The sequence below is a fragment of the Antedon mediterranea genome, chromosome 6 (genome assembly GCF_964355755.1).
Source record: "Antedon mediterranea chromosome 6, ecAntMedi1.1, whole genome shotgun sequence".
Classification (NCBI taxonomy): domain Eukaryota; kingdom Metazoa; phylum Echinodermata; class Crinoidea; order Comatulida; family Antedonidae; genus Antedon; species Antedon mediterranea.
The window spans coordinates 21,286,010-21,306,369 of record NC_092675.1 but is presented as its reverse complement, the minus strand read 5'-3'; the positions used below and the strand labels follow the sequence as shown (position 1 = coordinate 21,306,369).

At 32.1% G+C, this 20,360-nt stretch overlaps 1 protein-coding gene across 4 annotated transcripts; it reads left to right on the top strand.

The window, feature by feature from the left end:
- The first annotated feature begins 882 nt into the window (after positions 1-882).
- LOC140052683 (nuclear factor NF-kappa-B p105 subunit-like) lies at positions 883-19,381 on the top strand. 4 transcript variants are annotated; one of them, XM_072098364.1, is made up of 21 exons: positions 883-1,020; positions 2,152-2,270; positions 6,112-6,205; positions 6,511-6,628; positions 6,901-6,999; positions 7,731-7,879; positions 8,039-8,313; positions 8,496-8,698; positions 9,374-9,512; positions 10,180-10,329; positions 10,727-10,807; positions 10,930-11,361; positions 11,478-11,567; positions 11,716-11,851; positions 11,952-12,066; positions 12,549-12,762; positions 13,852-13,940; positions 14,387-14,716; positions 14,974-15,094; positions 15,465-15,628; positions 15,858-19,381. In XM_072098364.1, the coding sequence occupies exons 4-21, from the start codon at positions 6,533-6,535 to the stop codon at positions 16,065-16,067; spliced, it is 3,093 nt and encodes a 1,030-aa protein (XP_071954465.1). In that variant the 5' UTR covers positions 883-1,020; positions 2,152-2,270; positions 6,112-6,205; positions 6,511-6,532; the 3' UTR covers positions 16,068-19,381. The 4 variants fall into 4 exon arrangements, with proteins under 4 accessions (XP_071954465.1, XP_071954467.1, XP_071954466.1 ...); XM_072098366.1 differs by lacking the exon at positions 2,152-2,270; XM_072098365.1 differs by lacking the exons at positions 2,152-2,270; positions 6,112-6,205.
- Positions 19,382-20,360: the final 979 nt, after the last annotated feature.

The following is a 20,360-nucleotide window of genomic DNA, read 5'->3' as shown; positions in this document are numbered from 1 at the left end:
TATCTCATTAAATTGTTTGTAGCATTATTCAGTCTTGAAGTCCCATGTATCACATAATGTTGAATTGACTTAAAAGGTTGTAAACCAAATCCTAAAATCTAGCAATTGCAATATATACATAATACAGTAGAACCCATATTAAGGGGCCACTTCGGGACCCAAAAAATGTCCCTTAATAATGGTGTCCCCTGAATATAGATAATCCTACTCAGGGGATCGGACATTAACCACAACAACTGAAATTGTTCTGTTTAATATTGTTTTAAAAAAAACATTTTGGTATCCTACGCTATTAACCAAGGTTGCAGTGGTGAGGCTTCTAAATAATGCAACCGATCAGCAGTAGTTTCTTTTAATATGAATTAGTACCGTACCTGATGGCAGAAAATGAGAAAAATCATGTGAGAGTCACTCCAGTGAATATTACCGACGTTTCGCTAGTTCGGTACCAATTATGAGTAAAAACATTATCTAAATATATAAGGTAATAAATGGTGCATTGACATATTTAACTAATATTATGATTATTACTTAAATCGGGGAAGAATGAAAACATAAATTAATTATATAATTATAGGTAGGCCTATATTATCAACACTCTTCAGCTGCCTTGACGATGGGATGGTCACTTCCTTGCATATTATGGCCTCCTTCAACGCAATTGGCTATGATTTAATAAATAATACGATTGCCTTCAATTTATAATACTATTATTATCGTACTTTTTTGGTTTATGCAAATCATACGCAGCCATTACGTAATATTTTTACTTACGTCACTTCCAACGCAAATTCAATCTTCGGCGGCGGCGCCGCTTAAAAACAGGATCTGGGTTTTTCCCTCCCTTTAAAAATAGAACAAACATCATCACCGATCGCCGATCGACGCCATAGTTTTCAATCTGTAGTACGTGCTCAGTGGATTTATAGAGTGGATAATTATTATACTGTGAAATTAATAGTTTAAAAGCATCTAGGCCTAAATCATTTAAATGACTTGTATTAATGTATAAGGTAGTAGGTAAGTTTATTATCGGAATAAATGTGTAATGTAGTGCCTTTGTTCTGTGATCATGCAGCCCGAAGCTGACGAGGTAGGTTTTAAAGCTAGGCTAGCTGGCTAGTAGGCCTAGCCTAGTACCTCAAATTCAATCAATCTCGTTTGTCCACTCCGCAGATAGTTTTCACCGCGGGATGTGGAATGTGTGATTGGGTCAAATAACCCACAAACACGGAAACTATTGCCCTATTTCACATTATATAGGTTTATAATTAAGTCTATTAGTGCCAAAATATTTTTCGCAATATACAGTAGGCCTCTCTAGTAGCTCTAGCAAGCATGATGCTTGCATAGGCTAGGCCTAGTTCTTTGCAATTCAAATTAAATTCTGAGGGTTATCAGATAAGAATTGTGCTGCATATATATATATATATAGCGTACTGATAGTATAGGGCCTATTATAGTATTATTACAGTTTACTATTCTAAACATATTATGCGCAACTTGGACAATTTGCGCAATGATTTCCTTGCATAGAATTATAGTCAACTATCACTCAATTACTGTAACATAAAGTTAAACTTTGTGGATGTGTTTATATATTAAATATTGATACCAAAGTGGGGCCTGTTTCTGTTGCATATCGCCGAATAAATCATTTATTTAAGAAATATAATTTTTAAGTTGATCGCATTTCTATTTCTTATTTAAATTTGTGGTTGTTTGAGACTACAGCTGTCAATCAAATAACCGTTTTATTTTACGTTGTAGCTAAAAGTTGCACAGCGATAACAGGTTAAATGGCGTCTAAATTTGGTGTTTTTAACCATTATTTTCAAGCTGTCATCTACCCAATTAATATTTGTCCTGTTTCTGCGGCAAAGAAATTTTGGTTAATTTATTCAGGTTATTTGTTCGCAGCAAAAACAGGACCTTAGACCTAATGACCTCAGATGGGCAATTGATGTGATTTAATGCATGTCATGTGATTACTAAGCTAGCCAATGAAAGTAATCAAGACCATACATTTATAATGTATATCCATCATGATGTCACAAATGAAAAGTGGAAGACTATTGTAAAATCCCGAGTTCTATTTATAGTTCAGTATTTAAAACAGAAACCGCGGTATTGATTTTCACTTTATTATAGCATTTTAATTGTAAACTACAAGCACGCAATGTTTCATTGATTCAGCTTCGGTATTGTTAGGAACCATCCAACTACCTCATTTGCTAAAGTAATTCAAGAAAGATTACCTCATTCAACAGGTAAGAAAGTTTTACTTCCAAGGTACAGTAGCCATACTGTCTGTCTGTATTTATTATTAACCGGGGTGTACAGTATCTGTTTGAATATCATAGTTTACAAGATAGCTTCTACTGTAAATATTTATTTATCAATATCAAAGTATAAAAACTAGTACTGTTACTGTTACAGTATCCTCAGATAAATGTATTTTTATTACTGTACAGTTACTGTAGAATTAGATTTTCCCCAAGAAGTGTATTCAATTGTCTTTTTTTATTTATTTTTTTTTTATTTCGATTTTTGTCTGAAGCTCATCCAAGCTCAAGTAGTATACGTTTGAAACCCCATAATGTTCAAAAATATTTATCTTTTTACTAATATTAAGACACTCTAGAATTTACTTTAATACTAGGATTTAAAGTGCATAAGATTTTTTTTTTTTTTTAAATATAAATATTTAGTTAATCTCATCACAGTATGCTAAACGCTAAATAATACTCTATTGATATTACTATTAGGCCTACAATTGTATAGTCTTTTAATAACAGTATTTATACAGTACCAGAATAGAAAGGTAAAGATGCATTACTCGTTTTAATTAATTATATAAAATGTTAAGCTTATGTTACTCATCCAAAGTATGAAGCTAAAGTAATTCTTACAGTATAAGCATAGAGCTATACAATTAGATAGCTCCATGGTATAAGTGATGAATTGTATTTTATTTTTCAACAAAGAATACTGCACAAATAAATAGCAAAGTTCTAATATAAACAATTTGTTTGTTTTCAAATACATTAAAATTAAATTTGTTAAAAAGTTTCTGCTAATTTTTCTATGAATGGAAAACATTCATTAAACTGTATATTTTGATTCAGCTATTTAGTTATAAACTCTAGAATCAGGAAATAATATAAAATATAATCTTAAGGAAGAGGTCTCAAGGAACAGTCTTATTATTTCCTTAGTTGCCAGGATATTTAAGGTATTAATCCAGCAATTTCAATTTCAAAATGTTTACTATAGATACTGAATAATTCCGTCATAAACTGTACAGTATCTGTAATTTAAAGGCATTATACAGTTTTATCAATTATTTTGTCTCAATTTACTGGAATTCTGAACAGGCACTTTACAACAGCCACAGTAAACATACTAATAATGATGATTGTATTACCACTGTGGAGTACAGTAGCTTTGCCTCGAGGAGGTGAGTCTGACCAATCATTAATAATCATACAGAAACACCAGTATTCTTAATGTTTATCCGAAATGAGAGTAAATTAAAAGCTACTTGCCCAATGACACAAAGAAGAGGCATGTTTACTTACACAGCAGCTAGGCAAATGAAGTTGTTTAGGAAAAAGATGATAACAAATTAAGGATGTACAGTTACTGTAGGAAAATAAATACAAAGTGTTAAAGTTGGCGAAAAATTCACCAGACAAAATTTGCAAAATAATTGAATGAAACATATTGTACTTAAATGAATAATTGAAAAAACTATGCTAATACTGCACAAATCAAAAACGCTGTTGAAGTGAAAAAAAGATTTAAACACTGTAATTACTGTACCTTTGTTTTAATCTATCTTTTTGCATGTATTAATTACTGTTCATGACTTCTAGCCACAGTAAACTAAAATCACTTTTTAAGTTTTCTAAGAAGCAACTAATTTACTTGTCGGCAAATATTAAATTTGCAATTGAAAGCTAGATTTAAGATAACTATATTTTAATAACTACAATTGGTACTTATTTTTTAGTACAGAACTATCTTGTTCTCAGAAATATTCTTTTGAAACCAACAAATGGCGATCTTTCTTTCAATTGAAATATTAAACATATTAATAATATTTAAACAAACTAACTACGCTGTTGCCATAGCAAATTTTGCAATATGAGTTTTGTAAACCTTGAAGATTACAGTTCTGCAATTTTGATATAAATATTCTATGATCATATTGTGGTAATCAAGTAAATCATTATTTGATCAAATCGATTCTAGGGAAATTTTGTTCACAAATACTACTTTCTTTGAAAGATAAACAAGTGTTTAGTTTATCATCTGGTTTAATTTGTTCCACAATAGTTATGGTTAATAACTAGACTGTATTTTATGGACAGATCTTTTTTTTCATAATTAAGTAAATTGTTTTTATTGAAACAATAAGAAGTATAAAATATAGTGTATTTATCCTAATACATGTACAGTAAATCCAATTCTAGTCTCTTAATACAGTACATACTGTAGTAGGACAATATTTACTAGCCTACAGTAATGTTCATTAATGTGTCTGCTACAGTAGTGCTATGCAAAACAGTATTAAATAAACAGAAAAGTAAATAAAAAATCATAACATATCATAGTAGTTCTAATTTATGAAAGCAACAAAACAGAATCAAAAACTTTGTTTACATTTCTACAGGATATTGCAATTAAGTAGTAACAACAGTACAGTTAGTAACAAGTGCAATCTGTGCTGCCTTATATGGTGGATGCTGTTTAGGGAAAGTCCCTAAATTTTCCCTTATAGTCAGTTCATTGAAAGATAAACAATGTTCAAAGGAAATGCTTTTGTGAAACCAATCTCAGTGATTAGGTACTGTGCTACTATTAGTATTGTGATTTTTCTTTTAAAAGGTTTTTTACTATAATTATAGATGCAAGTTTTTATATTGTATTATACAATAATGATTTGTTGTCAAAAATAAAAAAAACTTGATATGAATACAGCTACATGTGTATATGTAATTTATATTTTTTTTGTAGAAAATATGTAACAAAACATACTAATTTACCAGGGAAGAGTGAATCATTCCTCCTTGATTTTACAAAACATAGATAGTGTGTCTATATCGTGCCTCTGTAGCTTACCTGGATAAACCGACAATAGCCTGTGCTCTCAATGGGAGTGCTTAGATACGAAAAGTAAAAGTTCCTATAACACTTCTGGACCATAATGGACTATTCCGCAACCACGCCCTTAAGTGGGAACGTACCACCACTATTACTGTACAATTGAGGGTTACAATATGTACTGTAATTGACTTCTGTTAATTTAACTTTATTATTAACTTCTCCTTCAATTAAATTCTAATGTACTGAAAATTATTAATTATTATAAATCTTTTTTTTTGTTCGATGAAAAATCTAACCAAATTTTATTTGGCTGCGCAAACTTTGCATGTGTTTGATCTTACTTTGATTGACCTGAATGTGTGACACTTTCATGTTCCACCATTCCAAAGATATGGTCTACTTTAAATACATGTTTCATTAAAAATTGCCATTTTAGTTATAACAATACCATTGAGATACTATTATAGTATCGCATACAATTCACTAGGGGAATAAAGAAGGTTCCCCAAAAGAAAAGAAAAGACCCTGCCTCCTAACAGCGGGGTTTAAGAGAATACATACTTAGACCACAATGGATTTAAATCTACAGCTATTTTCCTGTGTGACTGATACAGGTAGCTTTATGCCCCACCATTAATTACGATTCATTCAAGTAACAGAGATCACTCCAGGTAGCTTCTTTCATTTACCTCCTGAACTATCGCCCAATATTCAGAATTTAAAAAAGTATTGCTTACTTCCTTGTTTAATACAGAATAATATGTGTTTAAAAATTAACATTATTTAAAAGCAATTTACTGTTTGGGTGTGTGTGTGTAAAGTACATCAGTTGGAATTAAAAATGTGTGTTTATAAATAAAGAATTTTCATTCAATTGGCTATTATTAAAGTGGCACAGGGGCACAAGCTCCCGCCGTCCCCAATTTTGACAACTAAAAATGAAATATTATTTTTTAACCGACTATTTACATTATATGTTTGCGTTCCCCCATTTAACAGAATCCTAGATCTGCCCCTGAAAGTATACTTTTAATACCCGCAAGATATATACAGTAGAAGACAAATAAATTCCTAATTTGGTCATAAAGGCCAGGTGAGATCAAAGTTAATAATATAAACTCATCACTTTGTTTACCAAGGAAACAAAGAGCTGTTTCATTTCAGTTTTAATTGTTTATACACTGTTATTTGCAAATATACTTTTTATTACCTATTTTGCATGGTGTGATTTGACAGAAGATGTTTTTATAATTCAAAGTAAATTTTGAATATATTATAATATTTGCTTTTATCTCTGCATTGTCTTCATTTCTGCAGAGTAGAATACCGGCATGGAAACATCAAGATATTCAACTTTACAGCTGGGTATTTATTTTGTATAATTATTCTGTCTTTCAGACTAAAGTAAATCATTCAAAAGATGGCTGTACCATTTGACCCTGGCTATGACCCTAGCCTTAATGTCCATATGGACATGAACGCCCCTCAACTTAGAATCATTGAGCAACCAAAACAGGTGAGATATTACAGTATACTAATTATTATATTATACCATATTTATAGTTCTATACTGTATGCTTTCCTTATTAATAGCAATTATAGAACAGGCCTTTTCTTTTGAGGTTAGCGAGTGCGATCACTCACCAAACACACTCCTAATAAAAAGACAAGACCTGATAGAATTTATAATACTATAGCTTCAGTAATACAGTACAGTGATGCCTTACCTTTTAATATCTTAATACCAAATCATTATTAGTGCTTTAAATATTTCTTTTTAAACCTTAGTACGGCTTTCGGTTCAGATATGAGTGTGAAGGAAAATCCCATGGTGGAATTCCTGGAATCAGTAGTGAAAGAGGAAAAAAAACATATCCATCAACTGAGGTAGGTTTTAATTATACTGTGTACTGTATGATAGATTCTCACCTACGATCCTATTTTAGGTGATAAACACTTAAGTGAAATCCTTCATATAAATTTATTGGCAAAAGTGAAATATCTAACTTGCAGTAAGTAAGATTAGTATATGCTCCTGTATCTATATTTACCATTATACATAAAAATTAAATTTTTTTCTATTTAGGTTAATACCACTTAATGGAAATCCATATTGACTTAAGTGAAATAATTAGTAGTTAATGAAACAAATCTCAGTTAAGTTTTCTTGATAAATAACTACAGCAACTGAATTCAAGTCCTGGACCTTATTATGTTTTCTCTGTAACCAAAAAAAAAAACTCCACTCCCAAATACTACTAAAGTACTATATAGTACTGTAAAACACATTTTAAATTTAAAATCATTTGTGATTTCTTAACTTTTAAATGAAGTAGGCTTAAAACTACACAGCCTAAAATTAATTGTTATAGTCTTTTCCTATTAATAAACAAGTTCTTCCTTCCTTCATAAACCACACCTGTCAGACCACCTGAAACGTTACAAAAATTTTCGAGCTGTATGTACAAAGCAAACTATGCATTATTGGGCATTCATTAAATATGATCAACAAAATAATTTGGCTTTGGGACAATTTGCAGATTAAAAAGTGCTGTATAAATATAACAACATTGATATAAATCATAAACATTTTTTTCCCATTTTGTTTATACATCTAGATTGTTAACTACAAAGGTGTAGCAAGGATTGTTGTCTCTCTTGTCACTAACGAGGAAATGCCTAGGCCTCATGCCCATAGTCTGGTAGGCAAGCATTGCACCAATGGCATCTGCTCTGTACAAGTTGGGCCTACTGACATGACTGCAAGGTAAGTACACAGATGTTTATAAAGAGAAACTGAATTGAAAGAAGTCCTAATCTGATCTTGGTAACCCCACACTTAACCCAGCATGAATACATTAATTATCATATAACATTGAATGGCTGATAAGCTAATTGTTCATTTTAATTATTTTTACCTTTTCAGCTTTCCAAACCTTGGAATACTACACATAACAAAGAAGAATGTTATTCCTATCCTAAAGAAACGAATGTTTGACTATCAGGAGACATCCAAGAACCTCTGGGGACAGAGCAGTGACCAGTTGACGGACTCTGTTGCAGAGCAGCGGGCAAAAGATCTTGCTAAAGACATGGACTTGGCATCTGTCCGGTTGTGTTTCCAGGCTTTTTTGCCAGATAACAATGGCCACTTCACACAACCTCTTCCGCCAGTAATTTCAGTGCCTATTTATGACAGCAGTAAGTAAAATAGCATTATCCATTTAATCATCAATCCAAGGTGGTCCACCTAAATAATAGTTTAATTTTAGCACAGCTCGAATTTTAAACCAGTTTCGTTGATATGTAATAAAAACTTTTATACATATTAAATTCTTAATTTGTTGTAAAATCTGTTTCATTTCATTATTGTATTATAACAGAAGCACCTAATGCAACGACATTAAAGATTTGTCGCATGGACCGTACATCTGGGTCGGCAGAAGGCGGGGACGAAGTGTACATGCTCTGTGACAAGGTACAAAAGGATGATATTCAAGTCCGTTTCTTTGAGACATCAACTGATGAAAATACTCAAAGCTGGGAAGGCTTTGCTGATTTTGGACCAACAGATGTCCACAGACAGGTAGACAATATGATGAGATATCATACTTAAATGTTAAGATCAATATTCATCATATCCTATTTTACCCAGAATGAATAATGGAACTTCCCAAATGAAAACAGGCAACATGTTTACATTTCAGAGTTTGAAAAACCCATCTCAATAAACTTTTTATCTAAAACTATTACAGTTAACATTTTTATATACATATATTGCAAGTGTAAATACCTGTTCCAGGGCAGTTTCCCTCCCCATATCACCAACCCCTTCAGGAGGAAGTTAAAAACTTTCCAGTACAATTCCGGTCATTTTGATACTTTGCGTGTGGATGCGTATACAATTGTTTTAATGGACAAACTTAATCTCTCTCGCTCTCCCTCTTATTATGATTGATAATGCAAGTTGTTTTGTTTCACAGGGGTTTACCCCATAATGTGTGTTATAATGCCTGTAGTGTGATTGTACTTTTGATTGGGTTTCTATTATGTGTTAATGATGTTGCAAAACCAGTTTTCTATTGTAGACTCATATTGAATATAATATTTACTAATTTAACTTGTTGCCAAATAAATATTATAACTGCTATTATAAATTATGAGAGAAAAATAATAATTGAATAGTGTAATTCTTGAAAAAGTAGACATAAATTTTATATAATTAAAAATAGTATTTCAAATGCTTTTTATACTACTACAGTATGCCATTGTGTTCAAGACACCAAAATACAAAAATGGAGATATATTGAAACCTGTGCATGTTCATATTCAGCTTATGCGCAGGTCAACTAAAGAAAAGAGCGAACCAAAACCGTTTTGTTACTTTCCAAGACCATTTGGTAAGTGTATTACTTTACTCAAATAACTTTGGTATAAGCTACAGTACATTCCTTGAACACAAAATTAGGGCATATTTTGTTCGTGCACTAATAGTATAGCAAGAAATGAGCGAACCAAACCCATTTCGTTACTCTCTAAGACCATTAAGTAAGTGTAACTGTAACTTATAAATGTTTAAGATAAGAAAATCTGTGAGAATGAGAAAAAGCACACTCAATTGAGATTCAAACTCGAAATCTTCTGTTTAGCATAGAGGGTGCTGTATCTATAGTAAATAACAGCTATACATTGTTTTCACATAGCATAGTGTTTGTTACTAAAGGTGGAAATGTATTTTTTGCCTTCAGTAACCAAAAATGGTAGAACTTCAATGGTAAATATACTATGTACTATAATATTTTTTTTTTTTTAAATATACAAAAAAAAGTACAAATTCGGCAAAAATCAATATGATGATATAAGTTTGAGGTGCACACAAGTCATGTATGAAGTTCTGACAAGAACTGCTGAGAAACAAAAAAACAAAAAAGAAATAATAATGATGTTGCTTTTATCAGATAAAGACGTAATCAATCATATAAGTTTGAGGTACACACAAGTCATGTATGAAGTTCTGACAAGAACTGCTGAGAAACAAAAAAATAACAATGATTTTGCTTTTATCAGATAAAGACGAAATCAATAAAAAAAGACAGAAGATATTGCCACATTTCACGCAGCACTTTGGGCCAATGGGTCAGAGATTTCAAGGAGGTGGGGGCGCAGGCGGAGGAGGAGGGGGAAGTGACGGACTTGGAGGTGGAGGTGGTGGATTAAGTAAGTGGTTTTTTTTATTTTAACTTTAGCATAATCGATAGTTTCATCCAGTATGTTTTGTAATATTAAGTTTATTAACATATATGATGGTCATATTGAATAATAATAATAGAATTCAGAAACATTCCAAATTAAACAATTAACTTGATTAAAGAGATTTTTCATAAAAATATATATATATATATTTCAGATTGGTTTAAAATCACTTTAGATATGAAGCTCTTATACTGTAAAAAATGTGTAAACTTATGATCTAAATATGAAAACAACATAAAACATGAACATACTCAAATTTCATGTTTACCTCAGTTGTAAACGTGAAATGATATTAAATAATAAACCTATAAAATTTATATCTTTTCTTATCTAATATTATTAATCTCTTTGCCTAATATAGATTTTCAGTTTGGACATTCGGGTAATGTACGGCACATGGTGTACGAGGCTGCTAATAGTCCAATGGATGTTCAGATTAACGGTACGCTAAAGAATAATAAAGACAACCTCTCATGTCAACGTTTTAAACAATTATATATTTTTCCTATGATATACAACATACATTAATCTAAAAAATGTAATTTGGTAATTTTTTTCCTCTAGGTGTTGCCATGCAAGAAAGACAACCATCTCCATTCAACCAATCTGAAAATATGTATCAGCACAACTTACCTACAATTCCTACAACTCAGATGCAACAACAAGGCAGAATAATCGCAACCCCAACACTACCTGGATTTAACATGCAACCTGTCTTACCGCAGCAGCAGCAACAACAGCAGCAACAACAGCAGCGGCAACAACAACATCGACAGCGACAACCACAAAACCAGCCTCAAAATGCAATGCAGTTTCCAAACTTCATTGCCCGTGCTGCTAGCCCTGATGATCCAGACATAAAGCTTATTCACAGAGGGCCTAAGCCATCTAATGGTGAAGTTACTAAGCTTGTCTCAAGAGGCCTAAATAAACCTAGTAACATGGACACATCAGACAGTGGGGATAGTGATCTTGAAACAGATTCTTCCCCTCCAGGTAATACTATACTTTGTTATTGTGTTTTCACACTATAGTAAAATCATTTAAAATGCCTCATTAACATACTAATTTGCATAATGTTATTAATGCCATTTGTTATTCTTGTCTTCTAGAACATGAGCCAATACCTATTAGCTCCAAGATGGTAATATCAGCATCGGAAAGATTGGTGAAACCATACAGTCATTGTGCAGTTCAAACTGGTTAGTTTGTTTGGATATTTATAGTAATAATGAATACATATCCATGGTTTGCCATACCCTATCCACTGGGCAACTTGACTCTAATGCCTTATAAATCAAATTCAAAATAAATGTTAAATAATAATAAAAAATACAATATTTTTAACAGACTATACTGACAACCTTTTGTTACTGGCTGAGAATACCTCAAGAGCTCTGTACGACTACGCCATCACAGGCGATGTCAAGATGATTTTGGCAGTACAACGCCATCTTCTGGCTGTTCAAGATGACTTTGGTGATACGTATGTATATTGAAATTGCAAAAATGCATATGTATATAGAGAACTGAAGAGTAGGGGATTGTCATTGTATTTTTTAATTTAACAAACTGCTTTATTGTAGGTGTCTACACATGTCAATCATTCATCAAGAATATGAGGTAACCAAGGCTATTTTAGCTATAATTGTGCAGTTGCCAAACCAGGATATCATTGACATGCCTAATGATCTCCAACAGGTCAGTATATAAAATCTTTAGCAAGCAGTTACAAATCTACATACAATCTATTTTCTACATACTAAAGTTAATTTTCTAAAATGGTTGTTCGAAATAACTGTTGGTGATATTCTTTAATAACAGAAATGTATTGCCAATTGTGGTATTTAGTATTGACTTGGTGTTTGACATGCTTTCCTGGCCACTGAATTCAATCCTTACCTAAAGTAGAGCTAGAGTTTATACTCCATGATTTGACAAATGTTTCTCAATATTAAAGCATGGTACAGTTTTAATATCCCTCCTGTAATTGGCAAGTTACTAGCTGTTGAATGTGCATGGTAGTGGTATGCCTAGATATGATAGTGATATGATATCATCATGTCCATATATGAGTACATCACATTTTTTTGTCACATAAAGTTTGATACTGTAGACAGAGCTTTAAAAGGTAATGTTAGCTGGTAATGCATACTATATTTTATGTTATATTTTATTTTCAGACACCTTTACACTTGGCTGTTATCACAAACAAACCAAACACAGTGGAACTATTGATGAGCAATGGAGCTGACCCTAACATAGCAGACCAACATGGCAACACACCACTGCATCTTTCCATTCAGTATGGTAACATCGCTTCAGTCAATGCTCTTCTTCAAAACTCAATATCTTCTGCTACGTTACAGGCAGATGTTAATATGCTCAACCATAAGGGTTAGTCTTATTAGTAGTATATTTGTTTTCTTTGTTTTATAGCACTATAGTACTAACTGTATATGAACAAATATAGTCCCAGATGGCCTGGTTGTTAAAATTGGCAAAACAAAATAGCTTGATACTTACTTAATTAAATAATTGGTATTCATCGACCCTCTGTCTACACTATTAAACTAGTTTGACAAAAAAAGTGTGACACACCAAAACTAGAAAGACACTCCGGGAGTGCATACCTTCGCCTACTGTGAAATTCTCCTACATAAGATTTCTCCGGTCAAAAAGAAATATATATATATATTTGTGTGTGTCTTGATGCTGTTTGTGATTTAGGCTAATTTCACTACAAGCATGTGTATGCGAGTTTGGTGTAATGGCTATGTAACAAGCCTTTCAATTAACAATAGCTTCAGTTGACTAACAATAGAACAGCAACGCGAAAATCAAACGAGTGAATTTGAAAAGAAATAGGTTTTTTAAACTACTCGCATCAAAAAACGTGCACATTAAATCGAATTATGTTTTAAATTTACAAATCACAAGTTATAACTCTTGCCTCTTGTACAAAAATGAAGTTTTTTGGACAAGTAGTTCTCGAGAAAATGCAATTTTAGTTTATTTGTTACTTTAAGACTGCTCGCCGGCTTTTGGAAAATTCTGTCCTATCTTTTAACACTAGCAGGTCTGAATAGTATACTAAAAAAGTGGTCCAGAATTGGGACCATGGTCCCAAATGGTCCCAAAATTTAATGGAATGGTCCTTGAACACATATCTATCCGTATATTCATTTTGGTAAAGATCTTGTAATTACTTTTTGAGTAATCCTGCTAACAAACAAACAGACAGACAAACAAACCCACGCGATCGATTACATATACCTCCTTGGCGGAGGTAAATAATGGAAGTGATATGCCCAAATATAGTACTAGTAGTGATATGACATCATCATGTCCATATATGGGCACATCACATTTTTTTGATAGTGTAGACAGAGCTTTAGGGTAGTGTTCTCATCTTTTCTTCAAATGTTTTAACACTAGATACAGTACAGTATTACGTTGTTAAAAATTCTTTGCTTTTGTGTTCAGGATTTGCTCCTATACACATCGCCTGTCGGAATGGAGATCTTAAGTCTGTGAAAGCTCTCTGTCGTGCTCAGTGTAATATTGACATACAAGTAAGTATACTGTCTGTAGCTAGTAGTATGTTGGTTGCGAGGATATTTGCATGGTATTATGTATATGTACATCCTCTTAGGTTCCCAAAATCTGTATTTGGAATTGTATGCAGTTTATTTCATACAGAATACATATTCATAGCTCACTACAGACATTCCAAGAGATTACAGTTTAAAAAAGATTTAATGATAGAGTATGTTTAGTTTGATACTGGATTCGTATGCACTTTCTACAGTGACAACCATCTCAACGCGCATATTTAGTGGGTTTAAAGTGCGTACAATGGAGCTCAAATTTTAAGCCCTTATGTAAAACCAACCAGAACTATGGTTGGGGAGAGGCTTAAAACTGTGCTGATTTTTTGGCTATGATTCGCGATGCCCCTGGCTTAATTTCACAACCACTTAACTCAACAATAATAACATTTTCTTGTGTACATTTTTAGGATGGTACCAGTGGATACACAGCATTACATTTTGCAGTAGAGAAACAGGACTTTGGAATTTTGGGATACCTCCTTCTCGACACTAATGCAAACGTTCATGAAGCAACGTTCAATGGGAACACTGCATTACATCTTGCAACCGGGAGAAACCTCGTTGCTGTGGCTGCACTGCTTCTAGCCTCTCACGCAGACCCCCTGAAGGAGAATTACGACACGTACATTGACAGTTCAGATTCATCAGATGATGAAAATGACGAAGATCCAAATATGGACATAAGTGATGATGGGGTATGTGGGAAGACATCATTGGATTTGGCGTCAACAGAAGAGGTATAGAATTAAATCCATATTATTGATTACAATAGAAATGTAATGTGTGATTATTTATTCTTTTCATTTTCCTTGTGTCATATATTTCAAAACCAATTTTAATGATAATGATTATCACTGTGGCTCAATTGAATTTTTGTACAATTTGGTATTTTTGTATTTAGGATTGTTTTTTGCAATAATCGTATTTTCAGTCAAATTATATATTTTTTTTATAACATTGTAAAACTACACCACACTAATATTTCTTTTTATAGATGAGACAACTTTTAAACGGTGAGCCTTTTATCAAAGGTCCATCCACCACAGATATAATGTCAGAGTTCATGCTGGGGTCAGAGTTCACTGGCACATGTGACTCATTCAAGATTGATTCAAGTAAGACATTTTCTTCTATACACATTTTCTAAAATATTAATGAAGTTTGATGTTGTCTAGAGATTACTAGAGATTATAATTGGATCTGGATTTTAGAGTACTATGTGTAATGCAAAATGGTAATGGTATTAGACTGCTAATTAAAAGTTTAAAAACAAAATTATAATGATAGGCACACCAATAGAACTAATACATGGTTTTTATTTATTATTTATACTGGGTAGCCTCTTCAGTCTAAGACTGTTCTCCCAGAGGGCCCCGTGTCTTAACCGCTCGACCACTCACTCGCTCTCGAAAGCTGCTAATAATCTTTAAACCACCCTCTAATTTTTTTATTTTTTTTTTTCCTGTACTTATTTTCTGATTTTAGGCACAACATCATTTTGTGATCCAATCACCCTGGACAAGCTAGCCCGACTGCTCGATCAAAATGATTCCTGGGTTGAGGTAGCTAAAAGAGTTGAACTGGGTGATATTGTCAATTATCTCAGGAAGGCTAACAGCCCAACACTGGATTTACTGTATCATTTTGAGGTAATAACGCAATATATTGAAAGCATCTGGGTGCATGATGTTTGTAAGCATACAGTAGTAGCATAATAAGCCTGTAGTAAGTAGAGGTTCGAATTTTTCGAATGAACCTCCATTTTCTTTAAGTGCCATTTTCTATCTAGAGAGTTTTTAGAATTTTATTCAGGCATGTCATTATACAATATCTTGACATGTTTATTCAATTTTATGTTTATAAACTTCTTTTTCAAAGAAAATTGATGGAACACTTGAAGAATTGAAAAATACACTGAGCATGATGGGTAGGACTGATGCTGTGGATATCATTCATGAAAGGTCATTGACCTACTCAGCCTCGCAACTTAAACCTTTGTCGAAAGACTATCTAGATTCACTTAAAGATTCCGGAATTTCTGAAGAATTATTGGAGAGTTTGAGACGCACAACCATTGATAGCAATTAAATGAAAATCATAGAGATAAAATAAAACCAAAAGAGTTAACACACTAAAACAGTGTTCCACCATACAGACACATTGACACAACAGTTTTAAGTCACGCACAACTACGTCTGCGTTTCACAGTGTTAAGCGTATGGGCTTCGTATACAACAAATTTGATAATAAATTATTCTTTTTATTGCCATTACCAATAGATTTGATTTTATAAATATAATGATATAGGTATGATGTGTGATTTATGTTGTTAATTAAACAACATGTTGTTAAAGTAAAAAAAAAATGTTTTAAAATTATTTTTATATTTTAGTAAAATATTTGCGATACGGAATATAGTAGCCATTTTAAAGAGTCGTTGCCCTGTTTGCATCATGTCGCTGTTTGTTTGTTTACTCTCTATTAATTTAATAGTATCTCTATGATGAATATTTTAATTAATAATGACAATGATGCAATGGTCTTCATTGTTGGCATTGTCAAGGTTTGGCATTTCTAACTATACATTAATTGTGATATCCATAAATGTTTGTACAGTTTCAGAGAGAATTTCAGGCTCAAACTTGGTAATTTTAAATCTTTAAATGATGTAGCATAACTATCTGTACATGCACCTGTTTACACTTTTATCAAGAAATACACTTGTCTGAAACTTATAAAGATGTATTGATTACTGAAACTTATAAAGATGTATTGATTACTGAAACTGATTATGGTCTATGATGACAACATGTTTCAAGTATTTTAACAGATAAATGTGGTATTTTAGCAAATCATTTCAATAAATTAATGCTGGTATTTGATTGATTGATATACTGTATATATTTGATAGATCATATCATTATCCTTTTTTTTATTGAAATTTACTAAGTATTGGCAATTGCTTGTTCAGCAACCTCTTCTTTGTTTCTGTCTTACCATAGAGTATCCTCTTCCTCTTCTTTTATTTTTCTGTATATAAAATTCTATTATGTTTTTTCAGTTTTAGGTAGTACAGTAGATCTCCACTTTTGTGACTACCAAACACATTTTACCCTTTATTATATCCCCTGAATAGGATTTAATAATAATAATGGTAGTCTTATATAGCGCCTAATACAATATTTCTAAGCTCTTTACACAAAAAAAATGATCCATAAAATATCCAAAGATAATCAAAACAAAAAAGAAGAAGCAGGGGGACCATTTACATACACCACTCTGTTCTCCAGCACTTTAAAGCTCTCATATGAGAGCTCGCTGGTCCCCTAGTGTTAAACATATATTGCTGCTCATTCGTTTGACAAGAAAGTGTCCCCTGAATAGGAGTTCGTATAGTGTTAAACATATATTGCTGCTTATTCGTTTGACAAGAAAGTGTCCCCTGAATAGGAGTTCGTATAGTGTTAAACATATATTGCTGCTCATTCGTTTCACGAGAAAGTGTCTCCTGAATAGGAGTTCGTATAGTGTTAAACATATATTGCTGCTTATTCGTTTGACAAGAAAGTGTCTCCTGAATAGGAGTTCGTATAGTGTTAAACATATAGGCCTATTGCTGCTTATTCGTTTGACAAGAAAGTGTCCCCTGAATAGAGGTTTACTCTGGGGTGTCCTAAAGGACGTGTGCTACTGTAGTACACTATTCATACATTTTTCTTTTTCTTAATTCTTTTCATAAATGTAGATGCCGATTTGTTTTCGAAAATAAACATGCTTTTGTAAACAGTTGTTTCTTATAAATTACGACATACTGTATTTGCATATAGAATTTTGTTTTTAATTGTTGTCCGAGCATTTGTAATGTAAAAAGTTACAGTAGTTGAGATAATTTGTACTCTTACTCTATGATTGATTGATTGTATTTTATATTTGGATTTTATGTAAATATAATAATCTTTGAATTAAAACAAACGCAGTTAAAATTCAATTCTTGCTGCATTGGTTTGTAGGTGTGTTTCAATATACTGTATATATACTGTATATATACTGTATATATACTGTATATATACTGTATATATATAACGAAACGCCATATTTATCTTTTTACCAATTTACAGGCGAATCTAGATTAGGTGGATTGTGTTTGACTTAAAAAATGTCTAGGTCTTTAATACGTGTGATGGAATTTTTATGTCACCATTTTACTTATTAATTTAATAGTTTGATTTTTTTTGGTTATTTTCATCCGGGGTTTTTGTGAATGTTGTTGTAATAAAAGAATCGGTTAAAACTTTACAATGAATGATAGACGGATTGAATCCAACGTTTATTATTCTGTAAATATATGAATCTAAATTACTAAAATTAATATTTTTTCTACTGGATTATGTGCCAAAAATGGTATAAAATTAAGAAAAAGGAATCTGATTTAATGGAAATCAAAATAAAAGTCTGTATCAGAAAGGATAACTAACAGAGTCCGTTATAGATAATTATTAAAATAGAAAATGTAGTGAGAGTAATAAATACACTTAATTTATATATCCTTACAGTATAGGCCTATTGTAAATAAATTGCACTAAAATTCCCTCTCTGTTTCCTTACATTGTTAATTTTTGTTATCCTTAAAGTTTACAAAAAATGATCTAAATATAAATAATGTGACTGTGATGTTTCACATGAAAAAAGCATTGGTAATTAATAATATTTTGAATATAATTAAAACTTTAAAAATCGAAATTAATTTTTCGCATATGTAAATATTTTTGTATTTTATTTCATGTCATTCCTTGTTTTTAATTATTATCCTACATTTTTGTTTAGTTAAGTCCGTCAAATTTCAACATGTACATGTATTGATTTGATTAGAATCACAATCACTTGCTAATAAAAAAAACAAACTATTATTATTTACGCCCATAATATTCAACATAATTGATTATCATGGAACTAAAAGGCCACAGTACTAGAAGGCCTACTTCAAGCACGACAGTGTGTAACCCCTACTCGTCTCGAAAGATGTACTAGGTTCTTTAGAGTGCTTTAGTCTCTTTACAAAACCCATTGCAATAACAAGTTTGATAAAAGTTAGTTTTTTTTTTGCTTAAGCTTTTTGACTTAAGAAAGTTGATAAAAGCCCGGATAGGGCCCTATTTCTGGTACATAACCTGATATCCAATGCTTTTTATAGAATTTCATTGTGTAATGTAATTTTAGGTCAAAAATAAGTGGTATTTTATGTGTATATTGATGTCAGTGTTTCTGTACTGGGTTAATAACATAGTAGGCCACAGTAGAATTTTTTTTTTCAACCCTAGAGCTTATAACTCCATAGTTGAACTATGAGCTTTGTATGATGATTTTGATGAAAAATAAAGTGCTGTGTCTACAGTAGGTTAAAACTTGTTAGGCATTCTCCTTAAATGCTAAAAGATTTTTCTTAATGTAGTATTCATGTTTTCCCTAACAATATTTCCCATGTTTAACATAAGCCACAGTTACTGGTTTTAGGCCTTCAACAGAACTACACTATCATTTCTGTCCAAATAAAATTGTTCCAATGGCCAAAGTAGCATTGCCAGAATTTTTACGGAAAGTTAAAAGACCATTTGGGTGCGAAAATTGTAAACTACATAAGTGCGAATGTTCAGCATTCTTTAAAAAAATCAAATCTAATCTATAGCTAGCTTTTGTTCCAACTAGAACGCAACGCAAGGACGTCGAGACAAAACGCAAGCGAGTTGACCCAAGACAAGCGAGATTAATCTAACATTTCTATTTGAATAGAGACCCTAAATTTCACACTAATTTGCATAACAATAGATGTGTTTTATACAAACACAATAAATTGAATTGTTAATAATAATAATAGTGGTGGTATAAGCTGTCTTTGCTACAGCAGTTTGATTTAGCTTTCGTGATCTTAAGTTTCGTGACACCCGGTAAGTATGTCATCTAGTCTGTGAAAGCTAGATTTTAGTACCAATATCTTGACTAACTATGTTTATTTTTTATTATTTACGACATAAAAAGTGACTGGGAATATTTATTTTCCCCAGAAACCAGTTTGGCGTAAGCTATGCAGGCAGTATCTATAATCTATATATAAATTTACGTAAGGGCATTATATAAATTATGCTTAATTCTTCTGGAATAGGTAGATACAATGTAAAACGCATGTCACCAACTCCGTCGGTGTCGGTTACTTACTCTATCTATCCTACTTGGAACTCAATGTGACCAAAACCAAGGAGATGATTGTAGATTTTAGGAAGGAGAAAGGACGCAACCCTTGGGTATCCATTATAAATGACGAACCAGTCGAAATTGTCCATTCCTTTAAATACCTAGGTACTATAGGCCTATTTGAGGACAATCTCG

Coding starts and splice junctions, on each gene's coding strand:
- LOC140052683 (XM_072098365.1), top strand. CDS start 6,533: ATGGCTGTACCATTTGACCCTGGCTATGACCCTAGCCTTAATGTCCAT. Junction 7,000..7,730: donor AAACATATCCATCAACTGAG/GTAGGTTTTAAT, acceptor TTATACATCTAG/ATTGTTAACTACAAAGGTGT. Junction 13,941..14,386: donor AGTGTAATATTGACATACAA/GTAAGTATACTG, acceptor GTACATTTTTAG/GATGGTACCAGTGGATACAC.